Genomic DNA, 26,441 nt, shown 5'->3' with positions numbered 1-26,441 from the left:
ATATTGCCCCGAGCTCCATATAATAATGCCTATAGTACACAGTATGACAGTATATTGCCCGGAGCTCCATATAATAATGCCTATAGTACACAGTATGACAGTATATTGCCCCGAGCTCCATATAATAATCCCTATAGTACACAGTATGACAGTATATTGCCCCGAGCTCCATATAATAATGCCTATAGTACACAGTATGACAGTATATTGCCCGGAGCTCCATATAATAATGCCTATAGTACACAGTATGACAGTATATTGCCCCGAGCTCCATATAATAATGCCTATAGTACACAGTATGACAGTATATTGCCCCGAGCTCCATATAATAATCCCTATAGTACACAGTATGACAGTATATTGCCCCGAGCTCCATATAATAATGCCTATAGTACACAGTATGACAGTATATTGCCCGGAGCTCCATATAATAATGCCTATAGTACACAGTATGACAGTATATTGCCCCGAGCTCCATATAATAATGCCTATAGTACACAGAATGACAGTATATTGCCCCGAGCTCCATATAATAATGCCTATAGTACCCAGTATGACTGTATATTGCCCGGAGCTCCATATAATAATGCCTATAGTACCCAGTATGACAGTATATTGCCCGGAGCTCCATATAATAATGCCTATAGTACCCAGTATGACAGTATATTGCCCGGAGCTCCATATAATAATGCCTATAGTACACAGTATATCAGTATATTGCTCGGAGCTCCATATAATAATGCCTATAGTACACAGTATGACAGTATATTGCCCGGAGCTCCATATAATAATGCCTATAGTACACAGTATGACAGTATATTGCCCGGAGCTCCATATAATAATGCCTATAGTACCCAGTATGACAGTATATTGCCCGGAGCTCCATATAATAATGCCTATAGTACACAGTATGACAGTATATTGCCCCGAGCTCCATATAATAATGCCTATAGTACACAGTATGACAGTATATTGCCCGTAGCTCTATATAATAATGCCTATAGTACCCAGTATGACAGTATATTGCCCGGAGCTCCATATAATAATGCCTATAGTACACAGTATGACAGTATATTGCCCGGAGCTACATATAATAATGCCTATAGTACACAGTATGACAGTATATTGCCCGGAGCTCCATATAATAATGCCTATAGTACACAGTATGACAGTATATTGCCCGGAGCTCCATATAATAATGCCTATAGTACACAGTATGACAGTATATTGCCCGGAGCTACATATAATAATGCCTATAGTACACAGTATGACAGTATATTGCCCGGAGCTACATATAATAATGCCTATAGTACACAGTATGACAGTATATTGCCCGGAGCTCCATATAATAATGCCTATAGTACACAGTATGACAGTATATTGCCCGGAGCTCCATATAATAATGCCTATAGTACACAGTATGACAGTATATTGCCCGTAGCTCCATATAATAATGCCTATAGTACACAGTATGACCGTATATTGCTCGGAGCTCCATATAATAATGCCTATAGTACCCAGTATTGTACATTCAGGGGCCAATTGATCGGCCATGTCTCTTACCTTCCAGCACAGTTAGTTTGGCATTGCTGTTTATTTCCCCAACGCTGTTGGTTGCTGTGCATTCATATATAGCTTCGTCCCGGTGAACACGGAGCGGCTGTATCCGAAGAACTGATCCTGAGCCATCATCAAACTCTATAACCTGAGAGACAGAACTTTCTATTAAACCAATGACCTATTCAGAGTCAGTCTGCATATTCTCCAGTATTAGGGAACAACAGAACCGCATTACGTCTCTTAGGTAGAGATTCAATATGAAGGGTATGGTGGATATTATATGGGTTATGGTGGATATTATATGGGTTATGGGGGATATTATACAGGTATGGGGGATATTATACAGGTATAGGGGATATTATATGGGTTATGTGGGATATTGTATGAGGTATGGGGGGATATTATATGGGTATGGTGGATACTATATGGGGTATGGGGGGATATTATATGGGTATGGTGGATACTATATGGGGTATGGTGGATACTATATGGGGTATGGTGGATACTATATGGGGTATGGTGGATACTATATGGGGTGTGGTGGATACTATATGGGGTGTGGTGGATACTATATGGGGTGTGGGGGATATTGTATGAGGTATGGTGGATATTATATGGGCATGGGGAATACTATGTGGGGTATGGGAGATATTATATGGGGTATGGGAGATATTATATGGGGTATGGTGGATACTATGTGGGGTATGGGGGACACTCTGTGGGGTATGGGGGACACTCTGTGGGGTATGGGGGACACTCTGTGGGGTATGGGGGACACTCTGTGGGGTATGGGGGACACTCTGTGGGGTATGGGGGACACTCTGTGGGGTATGGGGGATATTATATGGGGTATGGGGGATATTATATGGGGTATGGGGGATATTCTGTGGGGTATGGGGGACACTCTGTGGGGTATGGGGGACACTCTGTGGGGTATGGGGGACACTCTGTGGGGTATGGGGGACACTCTGTGGGGTATGGGGGACACTCTGTGGGGTATGGGGGACACTCTGTGGGGTATGGGGGACACTCTGTGGGGTATGGGGGACACTCTGTGGGGTATGGGGGACACTCTGTGGGGTATGGGGGACACTCTGTGGGGTATGGGGGACACTCTGTGGGGTATGGGGGACACTCTGTGGGGTATGGGGGACACTCTGTGGGGTATGGGGGACACTCTGTGGGGTATGGGGGACACTCTGTGGGGTATGGGGGACACTCTGTGGGGTATGGGGGACACTCTGTGGGGTATGGGGGACACTCTGTGGGGTATGGTGGATACTATGTGGGGGATACTATGTGGGGCATGGGGGATACTATGTGGGGCATGGGGGATACTATGTGGGGCATGGGGATACTATGTGGGGCATGGGGGATACTATGTGGGGTATGGGGGATACTATGTGGGGTATGGGGGATACTATGTGGGGTATGGGGGATACTATGTGGGGTATGGGGGATACTATGTGGGGTATGGGGGATATTATATGGGGTATGGGGGATATTATATGGGGTATGGGGGATATTATATGGGGTATGGGGGATATTATATGGGGTATGGGGGATATTATATGGGGTATGGGGCATACTATGTGGGGTATGGGGGATATTATATGGGGGAATGCAGCCATATTGATGGACGTATAAAACCCGGCTGACAATCATACACTGGTTATCTTGTCCCCCATATCGGACCCTGGAAGTTAATGACTAATAGGGGATGTTTACATTCAGTCAGTGTCCCTGTTTTGATGGTCTCACTGGCTGAGCACACTTCTTAATTTGCTTTAATATATCACATTACGTTGATTATCAATGGTTCAGTGACCGAGGCTGGGAGCAGAGAATCACCATAATCTCTCCATAGCTTTACCGTGAGCCGAACACATGGACAACAAGCAAACAGGAAAGGGTAAATCACTAAACTCAGAATTAAAGAACACGGGCGGTAATAGCTCATCAGTAATTATTCTCCAACTCCGTGACCGTCACAGCTTGCTTACCTTAGCCTCAATTTAGCAATTTGTAGTTAAATTCACTACAGTTCCATTTAATCAATAATCCCAAAAGTAATTTTCTAACTGAAAACAGATTCTGCTATTTTAGCCCGAAAATCGCAGCCAATTACCTCAAAGCGCTGGGAGCTGACTTTCTTCCCCTTTTTCATCCAAGTAATCCGTGGCTTTGGGTCCCCCGTGGCCTGGCACACGAAAGAGGCCACACCACCAGATATCCCGATCTGGTCATCGGGCTTCCTGACAAAGACGGGCTCACCTACGGAAACAGGAACAAAGGGTGATTAGACAGGGCACGTTCACTCTTATAAGACAATCAATGCTACTGACTGACAGTACAAAGTTTGCAATGACATTAACAGAGATTCTAGGAGTAATAAATGACATTAACCTGCCACAGTCAATACTAAAATCTTAAATAAAACCACAACAGGTGTGTCCCTTCCAGGCATCCTAAAAGTTGAACCAGAATTTAAGGTTACTGTAACCTTTTTTTCTCCTTTCCTTTTTTTTTTCAATGTATAAAACCCTAGTGGGTTCTATTATTTCTGTATTATGTATGTTTACACCCCATTTTTTTGTTAAAATTCCTATTAAATAAGCTGTAAACTGACCTGGACTCCAGCGCTGGCTGAAGCTCCGAGCGCTAGAATCCACGCAAAGCTTTTGCCTTGATTCTATGTTCGTAGGGAAACATTTGATTCGATTGAACCGTTTCACCAGCAAAGAGTGCACGTTCTAAGTCGTTAAGGAGGGAGAGAGAGTGGGATGGAAATAAATAAAGGAAGTTAAAGGGACACTATTGGCACCAGACCACATCAGCTCATTGAGTTGGTCTGGGTGCAGTGCCCCTGTAAGTTTAACCCTGTAATTGTAATTGTTGCAGTTATTGACACAGTGCAGTAATTATCTTACAGGGTTAACTCCCCCTCTGATGGCTGTCTACCAGACAGCCACTAGAGGGATTTCCAGGGGGTTAGGGGATTTCTGGTCGCCTAACTGAAGCTTGACGTCCTCACGCTCTCAAAGAGGACATCCAGCATCAGCTAAAACCCCATAGGAAAGCATTGATTGCGACCGTGGTGCTTGCCATGCATGCGCATTAGGCCTCTCCGTCTGCGGACGAGCGGAGATACAATCTGACCCAGCGTCAAAGGACATTGGCACTGGATTCAGGTAAGTGAATTGAGGGTGGCACAAGCGAGGGCCCAACTTTGTATTTCTATCGCTATGGATTCCCTTTATGGGTATGGGGGGCTTAAATGAAAGGGGAGATACACACGGGTATTTGATATTGTCTCTATATTTGCTAGCACATATGCGGACTGTGTGCGGATTATTATATTTTGCAGAGTCCTATTTGTAAAAGCTTTTTAATCCTTTATACACAATGCAAATCTTTTATAGCAATATTTTGTTAATCTTCTGACTTGTCCATAGCCAATGTTTAATCGAGTATCGGAATCTCTGGTTCAGTGTGAGCTGATTCTATGTAGTAAAACGCAATCAGTTCTTTCCCTGTATCTCTCTATTAATTAAATGGATAGCAGCGATAATACATTGTTTAAAACACTCCGATTGAGATAAAATTAGAATTTCAAACACAAATAAACAGAGCAGAGTACAGCATTGTATGTCATGAATGGAGACGCTAGTTTTAGATTGAAAAAGAAAAGCTTTTTTCATACAATTTATAACATACCGAGTTTGAGCAACAAATAAATGACTAATATTCTACCAGACAAAACCACTTCACTCCACCAGAAATAGAAAGATAAACAGATACTTCAAATATAGGGCTTAATAACACAGGGGACAGTCACAGTCTATACATGGGGAGCCGTGCAGGGGTTAATAACGCAGGGGACAGTCACAGTCTATACATGGGGAGCCGTGCAGGGGTTAATAACGCAGGGGACAGTCACAGTCTATACATGGGGAGCCGTGCAGGGGTTAAGAACGCAGGGGACAGTCACAGTCTATACATGGGGAGCCGTGCAGGGGTTAAGAACGCAGGGGACAGTCACAGTCTATACATGGGGAGCCATGCAGGGGTTAATAACACAGGGGACAGTCACAGTCTATACATGGGGAGCCGTGCAGGGTGTTAATAACGCAGGGGACAGTCACAGTCTATACATAGGGAGCCATGCATGGGGTTAATAACGCAGGGGACAGTCACAGTCTATACATGGGAAGCCATGCAGGGGTTAATAACGCAGGGGACAGTCACAGTCTATACATAGGGAGCCGTGCAGGGGTTAACGCCGGGGACAGTCACAGTCTATTAATGGTGAGCCATGCAGGGGGTAATAACGCAGTCCAGTATTACAGTGTAAAAGAGATCAGGTTAAAAACACACCTATACAAATATTTTACAAAAGCTGCCTCACGGTATATGGGCAGATTCTCAGGGTATATGTGCAGATTCTCAGGGTATATGTGCAGATTCTCAGGGTATATGTGCAGATTCTCAGGGTATATGGGCAGATTCTCAGGGTATATGGGCAGATTCTCAGGGTATATGGGCAGATTCTCAGGGTATATGGGCAGATTCTCAGGGTATATGGGCAGATTCTCAGGGTCACACAGTTAATGAGCAGATTTTCTCAATAAATGTGCAGATTTTCCAAGTGAATATGTAGACTTTCAGAGTACATAGATTGTAAAGGATTCGAGGTGAATGAGTGGGTTCTGTAAACCCGAATTGCTCATCTTGTAATGGCACCTTCCCAGAATGTCATCCATTTGACTAACTGACTTTGCATAACGATGGCCCAATCCTGGAATGATGAGCTTTGGTGAAAGTCCCCAATATTGGGGTGCCATGAGCTAGACTCTTTATAGTGGTGTAAAGGGTTAATGCTTCGATGGGTCTCAGATTCAGCTCATGCTGAAGGCTCCTTCGCATGTTCACCAGGAACACAGAAATACGGCTGATCTGAATCAAAAGAAAAATAAATCTTTAAATGCAAAGGTCACAGATGAAAAGGTCACAACAGCAGAAGGTGCCATTGCAGGAGAGAAGACGGCAAGCGAACGTGGCCTGGTCTATGATATCACAGCATGGATTACCTCCTGGCTCTCTAAGTGCTGTCCCCGGTGTGTCACATCCAGCACACACGGGACACGGGCACATTTAATGGATTTACAGAGCCGGCACAGCAGGCATCTGCCAGTCAATAACCCGGGGACAGTATCAATGCAGATCTGTCATGCTGTGATAACAGTATTGATTGAGAAGCTGGAATAGTGTGATGGGGAGAGAGGATGCTACAACCTCGAATGTGATTCTCTGCCTCATACAGCTCGGACTGAGCGCAGAACAACCGCCATTGAAAAAGGAATGAAACCTAAAACCCGAAAAACACCATCCTAGTACAAAACAGTATAACAAAATGCACTGTATAAATGGAAAGGTGCATAATCATTGCAACTTATTGTATTATTACAGCTCATTGTATCATTACAGCTCAGTGTACCATTGCAGCTAATTGTATTATTACAGCTTATTGTGTAATTACAGCTCCTTGTGCCATTACAGCTCATTGTATTTATACAGCTTCTTTTATCATTACAGCTTATAGTGGTAGGGACGCACAGTAAGTACAGTAGGTATATAGTGTGTGTAAATTGTATTTATATATCCAGGTGTACTCAGCACTTTACAGGTTACATTACAGTAGAGGGAGGTACAGTAAGTGCAGTAGGTATACAGTGTATGTATATTTTATTTATATAGCGCTAACAGGTGTACTCAGCACGTTACAGGTTATATTACAGTAGAGGGAGGTACAGTAAGTGCAGTAGGTATACAGTGTATGTATATTATATTTATATAGTGCTAACAGGTGTACTCAGCACTTTACAGGTTACATTACAGTAGAGGGAGGTACAGTAAGTGCAGTAGGTATACAGTGTATGTATATTATATTTATATAGCGCTAACAGGTGTACTCAGCACTTTACAGGTTACATTACAGTAGGGGGAGGTACAGTAAGTGCAGTAGGTATACAGTGTATGTATATTATATTTATATAGCGCTAACAGGTGTACTCAGCACTTTACAGGTTACATTGCAGTAGAGGGAGGTACAGTAAGTGCAGTAGGTATACAGTGTATGTATATTATATTTATATAGCACTAACAGGTGTACTCAGCACGTTACAGTAGAGGGAGGTACAGTAAGTGCAGTAGGTATACAGTGTATGTATATTATATTTATATAGCGCTAACAGGTGTACTCAGCACTTTACAGGTTACATTACAGTAGCGGGAGGTACAGTAAGTGCAGTAAGTATACAGTGTATGTATATTATATTTATATAGTGCTAACAGGTGTACTCAGCACTTTACAGGTTACATTGCAGTAGAGGGAGGTACAGTAAGTACACAGTGTGTGTAAATTGTATTTATATATCCAGGTGTACTCAGCACTTTACAGGTTACATATTTAGAATGACCAGACTGTATACAGTTTGGCCAGGCAATATTTAGAATGACTAGACTGTACACAGATTGGCCAGGCAATATTTAGAATGACCAGACTGTATACAAATTGGCCAGGCAATATTTAGAATGACTAGACTGTATATAGATTAGCCAGGTAATGTTTAGAATGACTCTAGACTGTATACAGATTAGCCAGGTAATGTTTAGAATGACTAGACTGTACACAGATTGGCCAGGCAATATTTAGAATGACCAGACTGTATACAAATTGGCCAGGCAATATTTAGAATGACTAGACTGTATATAGATTAGCCAGGTAATGTTTAGAATGACTAGACTGTACACAGATTGGCCAGGCAATACTTAGAATGACTAGACTGTATACAGATTGGCCAGGCAATATTTAGAATGACCAGACTGTATACAAATTGGCCAGGCAATATTTAGAATGACCAGACTGTATACAGATTGGCCAGGCAATATTTCGAATGACTAGACAGTATAGAGATTGGCAGGACATGATTAGGCACAATCCACAATGATTCTGCTTTCTATAGAATGGCTCGGGGGCATATAAAGTACATTATGTATACATCATTTGTCCACAGCCCACATGTAATAATGTTAAGAGCAGAATGTTTACATTATTTTTTATTAACAGACTTTTTTTTTATTTGAACCAACGTGCAGTGTGTCCACAACTTATCTGCTTTTCTACACTTTGCGATAATGCACTCAGATAAGACGCCATTCTGATGGATTCCAGCTGGGAGACGGGGCTCAGAGACCCCATCAAGTACGCGTGATGGGAACGAAATTAACTTTTTTTCTTTTCGGTAGAGCTTCCCACTTGCTCACTCAACGTGGCAGCCAACAAGCAGATTATCATCCCTCTTGTACCACGTGCAATAAGATGTGATGCGCTCACCCATCATCCCAGAAAAATGGTGGTAATACACCCATTAGTCACCCAGAAAGAATAGCCATATTTAAGAACAGTCCCTTGTGTTTCCTCGTATCTCAGCTCTTCTCGGAGGCTCCACGTGCCCTGGAGCTCCGTGCTCTACTTCTCCGAGCACGATCGAGGTTCACCGACAGATCGAGTGATGAATGGGCGCTGCCTACGCCTTGGGTGCCGCAGAATAGAACTGAGGACTAATGGCGGTGATAGTTTATGATTAATAAGGACCTCGTGGCGTTACTAGTTGGAAGTAACAATACACTCACTGGAGACGTAATGGACATGAAACATTTAAAAGCCACATAAATACCAATATAGCAGTCAGAATGGATTACACGGCAGTAATGGATGGGATCGCAACATCCTGAAGACATGATAAAAGATCAGTCCTGGCTGTGCTCATTAGAACTTCCGTCTGTGCATGAAGGCTCCATACATCCGGATACATTGTAAACTCAGTATACACTGTATCTCCCTATTTCAAGGAGAAGCCAACCAGTGCAAACAATTTCACTATTTCTATAGTGGAACCCGGGAAATCCATACTTAGATCATGGACACATTGTTAATAAAAATTGTCAATGGTTCATGACCTAAAAATCAATAAACCTGTTGAAAAATCTGCCATTTACATTTGGAAATGTAAGATGAACAGTTAGTGAAAGCAGCACAAACAGGCAAGCATTGCATAAATGATGAGAGCCAATGTCCAGCAGAGGATTATGGGAAATTATAGCTGGCTGGTGCCGATTCCCCAGATAGTCCGTGTTTCGTTAGGAGAGGTGACCCATCGTTTTTTTGTTTAAAAGAAAATCTGACCTTGTTCTGAGAGTACTCGAACAGAGGGCAGAACGCAGCATGCAAAGTTTAGGCTTGAATTAGCTGAACTGGAAACATTTATCAAATTTGCAAATTTGTGTTAATTCCTGAACATGTATGCTTTAGTAAACAATTCGGATTAAAATGAATTGAAAAATTCAAGCTTAAATATCCGAGCTACTGACTGAGGTATTCTCAGCTATTTTGGCCCACATTTTGAGAATCCTCTTTTTAAGATATAACAGTTGACTGTTTAATGAATAACAGAGAGTAATGACAATTATAAGTGAATTCAAATTTAAGGGACAGTATCCCATCTAAAAGCATAGTTACCATTTTTTTTCTGGTTTACCTATTTTGACTTTAAACGTACACACCACACTATATTGCTAAAATCTTCATGCATGAAGAGTAGTTTTTTAATAATTTTTTTATTGTTTTATAAAAAGTGCAGGTTTCAATAGAAATTGGCATTTTTATTACAAACTTGTTACACCCCCTTTCTGTCAATCAGACACCCAGTCCGGTTACTTCCTGGTTTGTTTAGCTCAGTGGAGATAAACTAAAGAAGCAGCAATTGCCCAATTGCCGTGCAAAGACTTCTCATTGAGCTGCATTGTGAAGTCTGTGATTGGACAGCCACAGAAAGTCTGGGCGGGGTTAGAAGGGGAGGGCTTGCAAATGCAGCAGACAAGAGATCTGCAGCTTTTACAAGCTGTTTTTAGATAAACCTAAAATAAAAAATAAATAAAATAAAAAAAGCATAATTAAATGCATGGATGTTCTCATTGGAGTTGTATCTAGTATATAGTTAATTTACTTGATTGTTTTTCATTTATTTTTTTGTATTTGAGCAGTGGAGTGTCCCTTTAAACTTAAAATTCACCTAATATTTACCTTGAATCCTTACGTTAGTAATTAACCCTGTTTTGTTACTGTTTTTAAAGTGAAAGATTTCTTTTTTGTAGCCCCCTTGCGATGCAGCACTGTGGCATGTTAATCTCAAGCGGACACGTTAGCCAAGTGGCAAAGTGCTCTGGGATTTTATTTTGTTCATTTTTCTACTGATGTATATTAATGTGGTGTTGGTTTTACAGTGGTTGCAACGGATCCTGAAAAAACCCAGAGATTGTGAGCGAGGCCTGAGAGCAGTCCTTTCCTTACAGACATAGATCATTAATAACTACATTACAAACCACTTTCGTTGTGTTAATGTGATGTTCTTCTCCTGAATGACTGAACTGCCCCAAATAAATTATACACAATATTAGTATTGTAGTCGCTCCATAAACAGGGATCCAGACATACATTTCCTGCACAGTGATTTCAAACACAGAAAATCCGTTACATTGTAATCCATTAGGCTCTGATCAGTTGGCTCTGGGCCCGCGGCGCCGTTAGCGCATACTCTTGTCCTTTCGGGACTTCCATGGCTTTCTCTCCGGTGCTGTATAGAACGTTATGGAGAAGGGGCGGTAGCTCCCTAGTTAGACTACAACTCTCATGATGCTTTGACAGCCTTAGAGGACAACTGTCATCAAATGTTAACTTCTTGATTTTTTTTTATATTTATAACATTTAATGATCATTTTTTTACATTTAAGTTTTTAAATATGATAGTTGGTCAGTTAACAGAAGAGTCTTAACCAACATGGCTGCTCAGCTAGAGAATGTGGCATTTTCTTAAAAAAAAAAAAAAAAAATCTATATACATTATTTTATTTTAAAAAAAGTCATCATTAACTTTCATTAAATGTAATAAATGCTTACAAAATGGAAAGTGAAATTAAGATGACAGCTATTTTGGCCTGCTCCAACTATTTCGAATATACGCCCAGTCTCCTCAGAATCATATCCTGAGCCTGTAGTCAGATCTGTCCCATAATGAGGGGATCCCGAGGGTTCATATGGTTTGCAGATAATACTGGCGAGTGGAGGTAGATCGAAGAGGTAACGCAGGATGTTCTAATGGAGATTATAAATAATATATCATTATAAGTAGCTGGCTTGACTGCTTCAGGGTGAGCGGAGACAGAAGGATGAATAATACAGACACTGAACAATGGCTTTTAAAAAGGGAGGGGGTGAGCTAAACGGTTTGCGAGATGCGTTCGATAACTTGCACATAAAGTAAAAATCTGGGGTGGATAATGGGTAAAAGAACAACAGAAAATGCTTGTTAAATGGAAGTGTGAGTAAAATGCGATTTTATAATCCTGACACGTGTTTATCATCTTTTCCTAGATTACACAATTTATTCATCAAAAACCGAACTGAAAACTAAATTCTACAAAATTAGACAAACTAGCTAATTTAAGGAACATTCTCCAAGCAGGTACAGCTAATTTAGTCGGATTATGCAATTCACTGTTAAGTGGATAATCCCCATTACATTGAGCTCACAAACGGTACACATGAGAAGTCAGCTCAGTAAATGAGTATGAGTCAGTTTCTTGTATTTACAGAAAGGACTAGTGATCGCGTGGGATAATAACTGGATAATTTAGCTAATAATCATACGGAACGAAGAAAGGTATGGCGACGTGTCCACTGAAGACGAGGTGAGGTGTGAAAAGCCAACATGTAAGAACAATTCTCCATGCGCGAGCCATGAACGCGTTGATCAAGGGTTGTGGATGGAATCACTGCCATGATGCAGCCTTGACAAATAAGAATAATCAACAATTATAGAAACATAGAGTAATTATAAACCGTGCTGCTTTCTTAGTCCCTCTCTAATCAACCAGGAATATCTGTAAAAGATGAAACATCCCAGGTACGATGTGCTGAAGTCTCTAGATCTGTGCCTACATTAGCAGAAAGGTCCGAGTCGCGAGTAAATTGGAAGAATGTCTCGTCCATCTCAGTTACCACGGGGCAAGGCTGTGTCCATGGTAAGCGACATATGAGGTCTGAAGAAACTGGGTGACCTGCTGTAGGATGCTACACTTTTTACACAAACTCAAAAAGTGCAAAGGTGCCTTAAAGGAACACTATAGTCACCTAAACAACTTTAGCTTAATGAAGCAGTTTTAGTGTATAGATCATGCCTCTCAGGTTTCACTGCTCAATTCTCTGCCATTTAGGAGTTAAATCACTTTGTTTCTGTTTATGCAGCCCTAGTCACACCTCCCCTGGCTATGATTGACAGAGCCTGCATGAAAAAAAAAAAAAAAAAAACTGGTTTCACTTTCAAACAGATGTAATTTACCTTAAATAATTGTATCTCAATCTCTAAATTGAACTTTAATCACATACAGGAGGCTCTTGCAGGGTCTAGCAAGCTATTAACATAGCAGGGGATAAAAAAATCGAAACTGTGGGGATATTTATGGGATAATAATTGTAAACAGAGAGAATTGCCCACGATTTCAATTCTCAGATCCCTAAGAACGTTTATCGTTATAAGTGAAATGTATAAAAACATATACCGGTAATTAAAAATCACAAATTGTTGTAAAAATAGATATTTATTTCTTAACAATTTAAATAATAATGATGAGTAACATGCATGATAATAATCAATGGAATTCGAGTATACATGAATATGCAATACAATATGGCAATAATAATTAATATGCAGTATACAAACAATATGCAATACAAAGAAGGCAGTTTACTTCCTGGTTAATACAGCATTGAATCTACAGCTGTCAAGATAAGATTTACGATGGGCTTCAGAGAAAGAATGTGATGTTTCACACACACAGAGCTACAGTGTAGGGCAATAGAACTTAGCTAGCAGTTAGAAATAACCCTTGCAGTGCTGGCTAGACCTCCTAAGTAGTTAAGATCTACTCCTATGTAATTTTAATTAAAATAACATTTAACCAGTCATCAACCATTTCCTTGATTTTATCCAATGAGGGAAATCTACTATGTTATATTAGCTGATATTTTAATTAATTTGTCTAAATAGATATTTTATCTTATTTAGAGCCAATCAATACAGCTGGATAAATGGTCATGATATGCTAACGTGATATTAATCACACAAATACATTAATGATTATATTGATCCCAGCTGCAGATGGGATGCTATAACCATATATATATTCTTTAATAATTACGATTTCTAAATATGAAATCTAATCACGATTTATCCAGTCATATATCATGCTATTAATTTTAATTAATTTAAATTAATTAAATGCCTGTATATTTACCAGTTATGTAGATATTTTCTCATCAGATATTCTCAGGTAGCTAAGTGGTTCTCTGCATGGAGTGTAAGAGTTTCTTGGTTACTCTGATCACCCGATTCTGCCTGGACCTCTCTGAATCCCCAGAGTGTCGTAATGTCTCTCTCTTCAGTCTTTGAATCCTTCTGAATCCCCCTCTCTTCCCTTGTCTTAACTTTTTAAAGGGAAAAATTCCTTAGGTGATAGCCAATCACAAATGTGGGGTGTGGTTCCCTTCTAGGTAACCAATTTAATATTCAGACTCTAGATGGCAGTATTGTTCCACTAGACATACCTATCCAGGAAAGAGTTAACTTTTCCTGGTGGCTATTTTTGACGTCATTTACGTTATCTTTATGTATGCCCTAACTCAAATCTTCTGTCAGATCAAGAGGATTTCTTCAGACTATGCGTCTGCAAATTCTGCTATAATTCCTAAAATTGATAGTTTGTGAACTAAGTTTCACCTTAAACTATAATGGGACGTTGTACAATATCGAAAGTAAAATTTAATTATTTAATCCTCTGTCACCCAGGTCTGGGTTTAGAATTTATTCTTATTCCATTCGCAATTAGACAGTCTGTCCACCCCCATTCTCAATGTCTTATCTATTTGGTTTGTTTATATACACATTCCATTTAGCTTGGGCAAAGCAGTCAGTTTCAGAGAAAGGATAGAAATGTTGTGTCTTTGTTAACTTGAGAATAACAAAATGGAGTCTGGTCTGTTTAGCAATGACTTCAGAACATACACTTTGTATTTCTATCATAGCACAAAATGTCTGCCGATATAAATACCCTGACAAAACTAAACAGAACTTGCAATAAAGGAAGGATAAATTGTAGATGACTCTTTACAGGAAGTGTTTAGGGAGGCTATGCAAGTCACATGCAGAGAGGTGTGACTAGGGCTGCATAAACAAAGTGATTTAACTCCTAAATGGCAGAGAATTGAGCAGTGAGACTGCATGGGGCATGTTCTATTCACCAAAACTGCGTCATTAAGCTAAAGTTGTTTTGGTGACTATAGTGTCCCTTTAATACAGAGTCTCGGATCTCAAGGTACAATCTGCTTGCCAACTCACAGCTACCAAAACAACAGCCTCCAATAACGGTTTCGTACATTTTGGTACCCAGGACATAATTTCAGGGTAAAACTACAGAAATGACTGAATATGAGGTCATTATGATGTCACATGTGAGTAAGTTATCATTTAAGTCAATAAATAAACTGAGTGCATTATGTGCCACAGAAACACTCAGCACTAAAAAAAGAAATCGCTAATTTAAGTGAAAGTTTCTTCTTGCCCGCGTGCTTCTCATTCACAAACACTCCTTACTGAATTACTGAAAAACCACTGTGCAAGTAATTATTTATGGGAATATGGAAAATTGCACATTCCCTGCTAAATCACCCCGATCGTAACCTTTAGATTGTAACGTTCTATTTCAGGCCTCGTTTTAATCATTTCTGAACGCTTTCCAAATGATTTTAATATTTTTAGATAACCTTTTCTATTGATTTATCAGACTGTAATGGTGACTTCCATAGATAAAACAGATTGTGATCTTTTTAAAAGATTATCCACAAATATTAAATCGAGGCTCCAGTATTTAATATAAAAAGGGCTGTAAATTCTAGATCTGAGCGCACGGGCACGGGCAGGGTTATATTGGTTCGTGTTCACTATATTATCTATTTTACCGGATTGTAGAGCACGGCCGGATATATTGCTGCTTTATAAATACCAATCATAACAATAACGGCAATAGATATTCCATAACAAACTTGGAAACAGGAGACGAGATCAGGACAAGAGCTGCTTGCAGTGTCTGCATAAACCGTGCGTTTAACATTAAGCAAAAAGAATGAAAATAACAGGGTTATTCACTGAAGTGAGAATTTAAGGTAAATTTAAAATTTAAGGACAAAATAGCCAAGCTGCAAAAATTCTTTAAATTGGCTTTCCTTTCAGTTCAGCTACTGCGGCCTTAGATTTGAAATTCACTTTGGATTCTCAGAGTTTTCTCGCAGGTGGGTCTTTGATACCTAGTATCGGAGTTTTTCGCAGGTCGGTCTTTGATACCTAGTATCGGAGTTTTTCGCAGGTCGGTCTTTGATACCTAGTATCGGAGTTTTTCGCAGGTCGGTCTTTGATGCCTAGTATCGGAGTTTTTTCGCAGGTCGGTCTTTGATACCTAGTATCGGAGTTTTTCGCAGGTCGGTCTTTGATGCCTAGTATCGGAGTTTTTTCGCAGGTCGGTCTTTGATACCTAGTATCGGAGTTTTATCGCAGGTCGGTCTTTGATACCTAGTATCGGAGTTTTTCGCAGGTCGGTCTTTGATACCTAGTATCGGAGTTTTTCGCAGGTCGGTCTTTGATGCCTAGTATCGGAGTTTTTTCGCAGGTCGGTCTTTGATACCTAGTATCGGAGTTTTTTCGCAGGTCAGTCTTTGATGCCTAGTATCGGAGTTTTTTCGCAGGTCGGTCTTTGATACCTAGTATCGGAGTTTTATCGCAGGTCGGTCTTTGATACCTAGTATCGGAGTTTTTCGCAGGTCGGTCTTTGATACCTAGTATCGGAGTTTTTCGCAGGTCGGTCTTTGATGCCTAGTATCGGAGTTTTTTCGCAGGTCGGTCTTTGATACCTAGTATCGGAGTTTTTTCGCAGGTCAGTCTTTGATGCCTAGTATCGGAGTTTTTTCGCAGGTCGGTCTTTGATACCTAGTATCGGAGTTTTATCGCAGGTCGGTCTTTGATACCTAGTATCGGAGTTTTTTCGCAGGTCGGTCTTTGATGCCTAGTATCGGAGTTTTTTCGCAGGTCGGTCTTTGATACCTAGTATCGGAGTTTTTTCGCAGGTCAGTCTTTGATGCCTAGTATCGGAGTTTTTTCGCAGGTCGGTCTTTGATACCTAGTATCGGAGTTTTATCGCAGGTCGGTCTTTGATACCTAGTATCGGAGTTTTATCGCAGGTCGGTCTTTGATACCTAGTATCGGAGTTTTTCGCAGGTCGGTCTTTGATACCTAGTATCGGAGTTTTTCGCAGGTCGGTCTTTGATACCTAGTATCGGAGTTTTTCGCAGGTCGGTCTTTGATACCTAGTATCGGAGTTTTTCGCAGGTCGGTCTTTGATGCCTAGTATCGGAGTTTTTTCGCAGGTCGGTCTTTGATACCTAGTATCGGAGTTTTATCGCAGGTCGGTCTTTGATACCTAGGATCGGAGTTTTTCGCAGGTCGGTCTTTGATACCTAGTATCGGAGTTTTTCGCAGGTCGGTCTTTGATGCCTAGTATCGGAGTTTTTTCGCAGGTCGGTCTTTGATACCTAGTATCGGAGTTTTTTCGCAGGTCAGTCTTTGATGCCTAGTATCGGAGTTTTTTCGCAGGTCGGTCTTTGATACCTAGTATCGGAGTTTTATCGCAGGTCGGTCTTTGATACCTAGTATCGGAGTTTTTCGCAGGTCGGTCTTTGATACCTAGTATCGGAGTTTTTCGCAGGTCGGTCTTTGATACCTAGTATCGGAGTTTTTCGCAGGTCGGTCTTTGATGCCTAGTATCGGAGTTTTTTCGCAGGTCGGTCTTTGATACCTAGTATCGGAGTTTTTTCGCAGGTCAGTCTTTGATGCCTAGTATCGGAGTTTTTTCGCAGGTCGGTCTTTGATACCTAGTATCGGAGTTTTATCGCAGGTCGGTCTTTGATACCTAGTATCGGAGTTTTTTCGCAGGTCGGTCTTTGATGCCTAGTATCGGAGTTTTTTCGCAGGTCGGTCTTTGATACCTAGTATCGGAGTTTTTTCGCAGGTCAGTCTTTGATGCCTAGTATCGGAGTTTTTTCGCAGGTCGGTCTTTGATACCTAGTATCGGAGTTTTATCGCAGGTCGGTCTTTGATACCTAGTATCGGAGTTTTTCGCAGGTCGGTCTTTGATACCTAGTATCGGAGTTTTTCGCAGGTCGGTCTTTGATGCCTAGTATCGGAGTTTTTTCGCAGGTCGGTCTTTGATGCCTAGTATCGGAGTTTTTTCGCAGGTCGGTCTTTGATACCTAGTATCGGAGTTTTCTCGCAGGTCGGTCTTTGATACCTAGTATCGGAGTTTTTTCAGTTGCCACCTCCTGCCTGCGAGTACTCACGCCAAATGTTTATATTGAACATAGTTTTGTTTCTCGATTTAAAGATCTAGTTTTGACATTATTCTAACGGTGCTTCCAGCTTTTAACACATACAGAGTTGGCAAAGGAGAATAAAAAAAATAAGCCATAAAACTAGCATAACTGCCAAAGGATTAAAAGGCAGATCTGCATATATCTCTCATTATTCCAAGAGCCCTCGCAAAGCCTATACCATATGTTCCTTCTTCTCCCTATATTCCTCCCCATTGCCAATATTAAAAGATGGTTGAAATACCTCTTTGGGGCAGATAAAGCCTTATCAGACTTGTAGCTAACAAGAGGCGATGCAACATTTAACCTACGGAAAGATTTTCAGCAGAGAGCACCAATTTACATTAATGAGCATTTTATTCCGCTGCATTCCAAATAACACTGCTATTACCATGCAGACTGGCGCATCCCGTACACACTAATCCTAATGGCGGTTAATGGATCAGATAATGAACACCAAGTAAAACACAAACACGCTTTATTTGATCAGCTGACTGCCTCTCATCATATCCTCGCCACAAGCTTCCACACTCACCTGTGATACTGTCTGCACTACAGGACACAAAGTGTCATATTTATTCATCAGTCGGTTTAGTCGCTGCAATATTTATCTGATCAGATATTAAATGAACGCATTCTGTACGTTTAATCAATCATGCTAGTTTGTAAACATGGCAACAGTGTGACAAAGGGGGTATGCCACCATAGCGTGCACACACCGGTTCAGCCCGCCAAACAGGACGGGACATGCGCCGAGCACTTTGAAAACACTGGGGCGAGCTGCAAGTACACATCTCTTGGCATTTCCACCGGCCGACGCGAGACATTTGTGCTTTAGAGAAAGTGACTGAAGGTGCTGTCAGAGAGGAGTATTCACACAAACTAATTCTAAACTCTTTTACTGCAGGTCACACACATATAACTATGTTTTATAGTGTGAAACTCATAACTATAACCACTGCAGCGGAGCTCCAATATTCAGCATAAGCATCTCTGTAGAATCCTTGTAGCTGAGGAAGCAATAAGATATCCAAGGCCCAATCCCCCCAGTAACTGGACGACACACAGTTCTGGGAGTCAACTGATTTTTATTCGGCCACAGCTAGCTTTTATGCAACTCCCCATGCAAGGGGTTTCTTAAATCATATTCCAGGGGTTTCCCCCTGGTGGACCTCAGTGGGGACAAGGAACAAATCAACAGTTCACAGACTCCTCCTCTGTGCGTGGGAGATAATCGAGTAAGTACAAATTGTTAATTAAATTATCTCCCAGGTACAGAAAATATACAATATTTATAACCAGCATAAAACACATTTTAATATTTCAGAATGCCATGAAAGTTACTTCACCGAGTAGCTGGGATCTGAGCGCCTACTTTGTCAAAATATCACTCGGGTCAGTTTGGTGGTTTAGAAATGCCATGTGAGTGAAGTTTGGTCCGGTCGGCCACGAGGTGAAGCCGCAAAACAGTTCCAGAGAAATTTAGGCTTCGACAGGTCTTCTTTCGGGAGTTCTCATACGAACACCAACAACAGCTCCCCCTGGCTGCTAGCATACACATGTTCCCCTTGTTCGGTAGTTTAGGTTTCCCGAACACTATTCTCATACTGGTTCCGGAAATTTAATGGGCAGCGGTATCAGTTTGCCAGGTGTTCGCAGAGTAGAGTAGCCGGAATTAGTTCCAGTTTGTCAACGACCATGTACCGCTGCCCATGTTCGAGAGACAAAATGGTCACCGTTTGTTTGCACACGTGCGTTCGGTAATACGAACGGCGGCCACAAAGGGGAAACACTTTCTTTAGCAAGCAATTTGTGGTTAGCAGCCAGGAGTGGTCGATGATTAAATAATGCGAGCCCAGAGACCACACAGATGGGGTTCGGTACCCGAACGGGAGGGTACGGACAGCCGAACAAAGGGAATGAAAAAGGGTATAACAACGTTCACTCTGCTACAACCACCGTACATTATGAACTCCGATGAGAGACGTGTACAGGGGGGTACATGAAAGATCTCATGTGGCTGTAAATACTTTCAGTGATCTGCTCTGGACACGTTTGAAAATTTTCTTCATATAAATCTAGGATACCCTTGAGATAATCCAGGACTAGGCCCCCAAATTGTAATTGTCTTTCCGGATCCTGTACATAGTTTGCAGAATAGAGCTGGAAATCACACCACCCTCACAGATTAAACAAAATACACACATAAACAAGCTAATGGCCGCTCTCTACCTGCTATAAAATGTGGCATTCCTGCACTTAGGGAAATAAAATAGAACATTTCTCACATACCGTATATACTCGAGTATAAGTCGAGTTTTTCAGCACATTTTTTTGTGCTGAAAACCCCCCACTCGACTTATACTCGAGTCAGTGTCTGTATTATGGCAATTTACATTGCCATAATACAGACCAGGACGGCCGGGCTCATTAAAGCCCGGCGGTCCTGTTGGGGGCTGGCAGTAAGTTGTTACTTACCTTTCCTGCAGCTCCTGTCAGCTCCCTTCTCTCACCTCCAGTCCGTGCAGCTCCCTTCTCCTCCAGTGTAAATCTCGTGAGAGCCGCGGGGTCAGAGCAACGCTCCGCGCGGCCGCGAGATTTACACTGGAGGAGAAGGGAGCTGCACGGACTGGAGGTGAGAGAAGGGAGCTGACAGGAGCTGCAGGAAAGGTAAGTAACAGCTTCCTGCCAGCCCCCTCCTACACAGTGCACACCACTGGACCACCAGGGAATGAGAGCCCCCTCCCTGGTCATGTATCAAGCAGGGAGGGGGGGGATGAAAAAAATATAAATAATAAAATAAAAATATAAAAAAACAATACAATAAAAAATGATAATATAACAAAAAAATTTATATTAACATAATAATTTAAAAAAATTATAATAAAAATGCCCACCCCCCACCAAGGCTCTGCAACACACACACACACACACACACACACACACACACACAGCACTCACACACACACACACACACTGCACTCATACACACACACACACACACACACACACACACACTGCATTTCCCACCCTAGTCTTATACTCGAGTCAATACGTTTTCCCAGTTTTTTGGGGTAAAATTAGGGGCCTCGGCTTATATTCGGGTCGGCTTATACTCAAGTATATACGGTAATTAGTGTAATTCTCTGAATGTGCATTCCTTCAGTGACTGCACTTTACGTGAAGCATTGTTTAACCCCTTAAGGACACATGACATGTGTGACATGTCATGATTCCCTTTTATTCCAGAAGTTTGGTCCTTAAGGGGTTAATGGATTCCCGTGACCATAGCTTGTGTCAGAGAGGTGATCCACCTGGTTCCAGAGTCGAGCGTCAATAAATAAATAAAATAAGCTGGCTCTAGAATGTAGACGTTGTTTCTCCCTGGGTGCTAGCCGTTACATATTGCGCACTCCAAGGCCCTGTGTGTCCAGTGGAGTCAGGCACTGCGTGATGTGGCCAGTCTTGCACTTGACAAGCAGGAGAAGTTATGGCCCAGGACACAAAACTTTTTGCGAGCTCTGAACGGCTCACCATGCGAGTTCGCAGAATCAGCGCGAAAACTGATATTTAACAACATAGAAATCAGCTCTGCATTTAAACTCCCACTACTCTTAGTCAGAAGCAATTGCTACAATATTCATTATCCCAAATATATAAACACAATGTACTTGAGCTCTATCCCAACTCCCCGTATACCTTTAAATATCAAGGGTTCTATGATGGACATTCCAGGTGTATTCCAGGTCCAGCCTTGTGTTAGTCAATCTCTCTGTATAATATCTGTGTATAGCAAGCACAGTCAGCACGGTCAGACAGCGCCTCTAGTGGCAGCAGTCAGTCTCTCTGTATAATATCTGTGTATAGCAAGCAGTCAGCACGGTCAGACAGCGCCTCTAGTGGCAGCAGTCAGTCACTGTATAATATCTGTGTATAGCAAGCACAGTCAGCACGGTCAGACAGCGCCTCTAGTGGCAGCAGTCAGTCACTGTATAATATCTGTGTATAGCAAGCACAGTCAGCACGGTCAGACAGCGCCTCTAGTGGCAGCAGTCAGTCTCTCTGTAGAATATCTGTGTATAGCAAGCACAGTCAGCATGGTCAGACAGCGCCTCTAGTGGCAGCAGTCAGTCTCTGTATAATATCTGTGTATAGCAAGCACAGTCAGCACGGTCAGACAGCGCCTCTAGTGGCAGCAGTCAGTCTCTGTAGAATATCTGTGTATAGCAAGCACAGTCAGCACGGTCAGACAGCGCCTCTAGTGGCAGCAGTCAGTCTCTCTGTATAATATCTGTGTATAGCAAGCACAGTCAGCACGGTCAGACAGCGCCTCTAGTGGCAGCAGTCAGTCTCTGTATAATATCTGTGTATAGCAAGCACAGTCAGCACGGTCAGACAGCGCCTCTAGTGGCAGCAGTCAGTCTCTCTGTATAATATCTGTGTATAGCAATCACAGTCAGCACGGTCAGACAGCGCCTCTAGTGGCAGCAGTCAGTCTCTCTGTATCATATCTGTGTATAGCAAGCACTGTCAGACAGCGCCTCTAGTGGCAGCAGTCAGTCTCTCTGTATAATATCTGTGTATAGCAAGCACGGTCAGACAGCGCCTCTAGTGGCAGCAGTCAGTCTCTCTGTATAATATCTGTGTATAGCAAGCACAGTCAGACAGCGCCTCTAGTGGCAGCAGTCAGTCACTGTATAATATCTGTGTATAGCAAGCACAGTCAGCACGGTCAGACAGCGCCTCTAGTGGCAGCAGTCAGTCTCTCTGTATAATATCTGTGTATAGCAAGCACAGTCAGCACGGTCAGACAGCGCCTCTAGTGGCAGCAGTCAGTCTCTCTGTATAATATCTGTGTATAGCAAGCACTGTCAGACAGCGCCTCTAGTGGCAGCAGTCAGTCTCTCTGTATAATATCTGTGTATAGCAAGCACGGTCAGACAGCGCCTCTAGTGGCAGCAGTCAGTCTCTCTGTATAATATCTGTGTATAGCAAGCACGGTCAGACAGCGCCTCTAGTGGCAGCAGTCAGTCTCTCTGTATAATATCTGTGTATAGCAAGCACGGTCAGACAGCGCCTCTAGTGGCAGCAGTCAGTCTCTCTGTATAATATCTGTGTATAGCAAGCACAGTCAGTATGGTCAGACAGCGCCTCTAGTGGCAGCAGTCAGTCTCTCTGTATAATATCTGTGTATAGCTAGCACAGTCAGCACGGTCAGACAGCGCCTCTAGTGGCAGCAGTCAGTCTCTCTGTATAATATCTGTGTATAGCAAGCACAGTCAGCACGGTCAGACAGCGCCTCTAGTGGCAGCAGTCAGTCTCTCTGTATAATATCTGTGTATAGCAAGCACAGTCAGCACGGTCAGACAGCGCCTCTAGTGGCAGCAGTCAGTCTCTCTGTATAATATCTGTGTATAGCAAGCACAGTCAGCACGGTCAGACAGCGCCTCTAGTGGCAGCAGTCAGTCTCTCTGTATAATATCTGTGTATAGCAAGCACAGTCAGCACGGTCAGACAGCGCCTCTAGTGGCAGCAGTCAGTCTCTCTGTATAATATCTGTGTATAGCAAGCACAGTCAGCACGATCAGACAGCGCCTCTAGTGGCAGCAGTCAGTCTCTCTGTATAATATCTGTGTATAGCAAGCACAGTCAGCACGGTCAGACAGCGCCTCTAGTGGCAGCAGTCAGTCTCTCTGTATAATATCTGTGTATAGCAAGCACAGTCAGCACTGTCAGACAGCGCCTCTAGTGGCAGCAGTCAGTCTCTCTGTATAATATCTGTGTATATCAAGCACAGTCAGCACGGTCAGACAGCGCCCTCTAGTGGCAGCAGTCAGTGTTGTGAGACATATTATGCCTAGAGACATTTGCTGCCACAATAAATGACCTGAGCATGTATCTTTTTTATATTCATTTCCAATTTCATTGGTTATCTGGCAATCCCATAACTCACAGCTGCAGAATCAAGTTTGTTGATTTGCTAAAAAAAAAAAAAAATCCCACAATTTAATTTGAAAAGATTATCTTAAACAATCAAAAAATATAACATCTATGGCTTGCAATAACAGCACCTGCTGTTCTATCCAGCCTTGGAATAATGACCAATAAGGAGGGGAGCGAATGCACTGTCCATCATTATAAAGACAATGATGCTCGCGTATGAAAGATTTAGGGTGCAGTGCCCCTTTAAGGCTGTGCAGTCGCTGAAGCATGGACGATTTTACACAGTTCTATGGATACACAGTATCATTCCCTTCTTTCAGCTGGTTTGCTCGGGAGCCGCAGGCAGTAGGTTTTAAACAGTAACCCAATTTTTGCCACATCACAAAACAGCAGTCGGAAAGGCCTGAAGTAAAATTCAAAGTAACATGCAAATGGCTGCGTAGCCTTCTGCACTGGTAAATGCAAATTAACATTTGGCTGCCAGAGGGCTGTGGGCGCAATGTGCAAGTTAATAACAAAAAGAAATTCTGTACAAACACTGAAAAGGCCTGATGGCATCTCATGTCAACGAGCAAGACCACCAGACAAGACCACTTGTCTACCACAGAATGCCACGCGGGATCCCTCGGGATATACATGCCCTCCAATCGCTGCGCTGGGAGGGGAACCAAAATGGTGACTGACAGACGTGTTCCCCCGAGAGGTTTTGCATAGAGATGAGAAAATTATCTGCTTGAATAAAATTTCAACGTCAAATGTGGGTTATGTACAGAATATAGAATTGTACCAGAATTATTCGCAAATGATCAAATATTGGGTCATAGTGTAACAAGCATAAAAAATGAATGGTTTCCTATATTCCAATAAAACATCTCTCCGTATATGTAGAACACATTAAATAACGGAAACCGGGTATTAGTATACGATACTTTGTATACAGGGCTTCGATTATATCCATAAAGGAATAAAGTATTGAATCTATACATTCATTGGTGATTTTCACAGTATAATGTATAGTGTACATTATCTTCACATTGGTACTCCATACGTCTAGCCGAATTGACAGATTCCTTTCACATAGGTGGCACAAAGTGAATCTGTTTACTTTCTTTCAATGTATCCTTGAGTCTATTTTGGATGATTATTGCACACAAGCATTTTTCTGAGCTGTAGGTTTAAACTGGGATCTGAAGTTTAGTAAGTACAGTGCTGTATTTTGGCCGGCTGGTGAGAAGATGAAGGTGGAACTTGGTATCTGGGCACGTAGTAAAGAATATTGGCAAGTTACTCTGCCCTACATAATACAGAGGCCTTACTTACACCAGGCCACTGTATTTACTGTGTATGGTCATCATGCCTCTATACAACCATATTAGCTGTTTGTCGGCAATCATTGTGTGAAGATCCCTGTGTGTTTGTGTATATGTTTGTACACTTATATCTCAGAATCTGTTTGCTACAGAAGTGCCAGACCAAGGATGCAGTATCTAGGTCCTTGAATATATATGTGAAGGGTGATCGAGTAAATTCAAATAAATAATTACTTTTGTAAATTTACTCCAACATTTTGTTGTTATAACTTTTTAAAATTTGTAATGACCTATGGTCCAACACTTAATTTAAAAGAAAAACCCTGTAAATAATGAATAAACGTGCTGATAATCCAGCGCCCGGTGAGGTTCTTCCAATCCCCACCCGCCGTCATGTCGCATCACCCCTTTCCTCTTTATGGCCCAATGGAGGGCTTATCATTGAGAAGCATTTGATTGGACCAATCTCCAGGCTCAGGACGCATGCACGTGCTCTGACCAGGGGACGGGATTGGGGGAGTCGGGGTGGACAGAGGGTGGGAATGCTAAAAATAAATAAATAACTCACAATGCAGGGAGGGGGTAGAGTACCAAAGGGAGGGGACATTATTCAACTCACAGCACTGCCTGCAAGGGGAGTAGCTGACTACATCTGGTACCAGCGCTTTGTGCGTGCTGATTGCAGATACGATTTTTGCCCAGTATATTATGCAGTCCCAGGCTGTCATTGTAACAACCCCCGGCACAAAACTGCAAATATCTCTGTATGTAAAGCATTGAAAGCAGGGATTCTGCACATACAGATTCCTAAAACAATGAGCACTTCAAAAAAGCATAACTAGGCAATATCACTTAATTCTAATATAAAGAAAATATAATGTTACGAAAAACAAATACACACAGGAAATCGGAATTTGAGAAGATAAAATTTCACTCTTTACGATGGAGACGTTTTGTTTTTCTGATGAGTTCAGTTACGTGTGTCAGGTACACCACAACACTTTTACTGCGGATGATAAAATAGCTTGATTGGAAAA

General features: G+C 41.9%; 2 protein-coding genes across 11 annotated transcripts in view; both read right to left on the bottom strand.

Annotated features, from left to right (window-relative positions):
* Positions 1-26,441, bottom strand: part of PTPRF (protein tyrosine phosphatase receptor type F) — a 965,824-nt gene that overhangs the window by 168,044 nt on the left and 771,339 nt on the right. For all 10 annotated transcript variants that reach the window (XM_063427667.1, XM_063427666.1, XM_063427670.1 and 7 more), the window contains 2 exons: positions 3,689-3,834; positions 1,564-1,705 (listed from right to left, as the gene is read on the bottom strand). In XM_063427667.1, the coding sequence (XP_063283737.1) occupies positions 1,564-1,705; positions 3,689-3,834 (288 nt within the window). The remainder of the gene's footprint in view (positions 1-1,563; positions 1,706-3,688; positions 3,835-26,441) is intronic.
* The window catches only part of KDM4A (lysine demethylase 4A), a 374,420-nt gene that overhangs the window by 222,085 nt on the left and 125,894 nt on the right, over positions 1-26,441 (bottom strand). The gene's annotated exons all lie outside the window — the stretch shown is intronic.

This window comes from Pelobates fuscus, chromosome 7, assembly GCF_036172605.1.
Source record: "Pelobates fuscus isolate aPelFus1 chromosome 7, aPelFus1.pri, whole genome shotgun sequence".
NCBI classification, from domain to species: domain Eukaryota; kingdom Metazoa; phylum Chordata; class Amphibia; order Anura; family Pelobatidae; genus Pelobates; species Pelobates fuscus.
The sequence above is the reverse complement of the archived record's forward strand: the minus strand, read 5'-3'. Positions and strand labels throughout refer to the sequence as shown.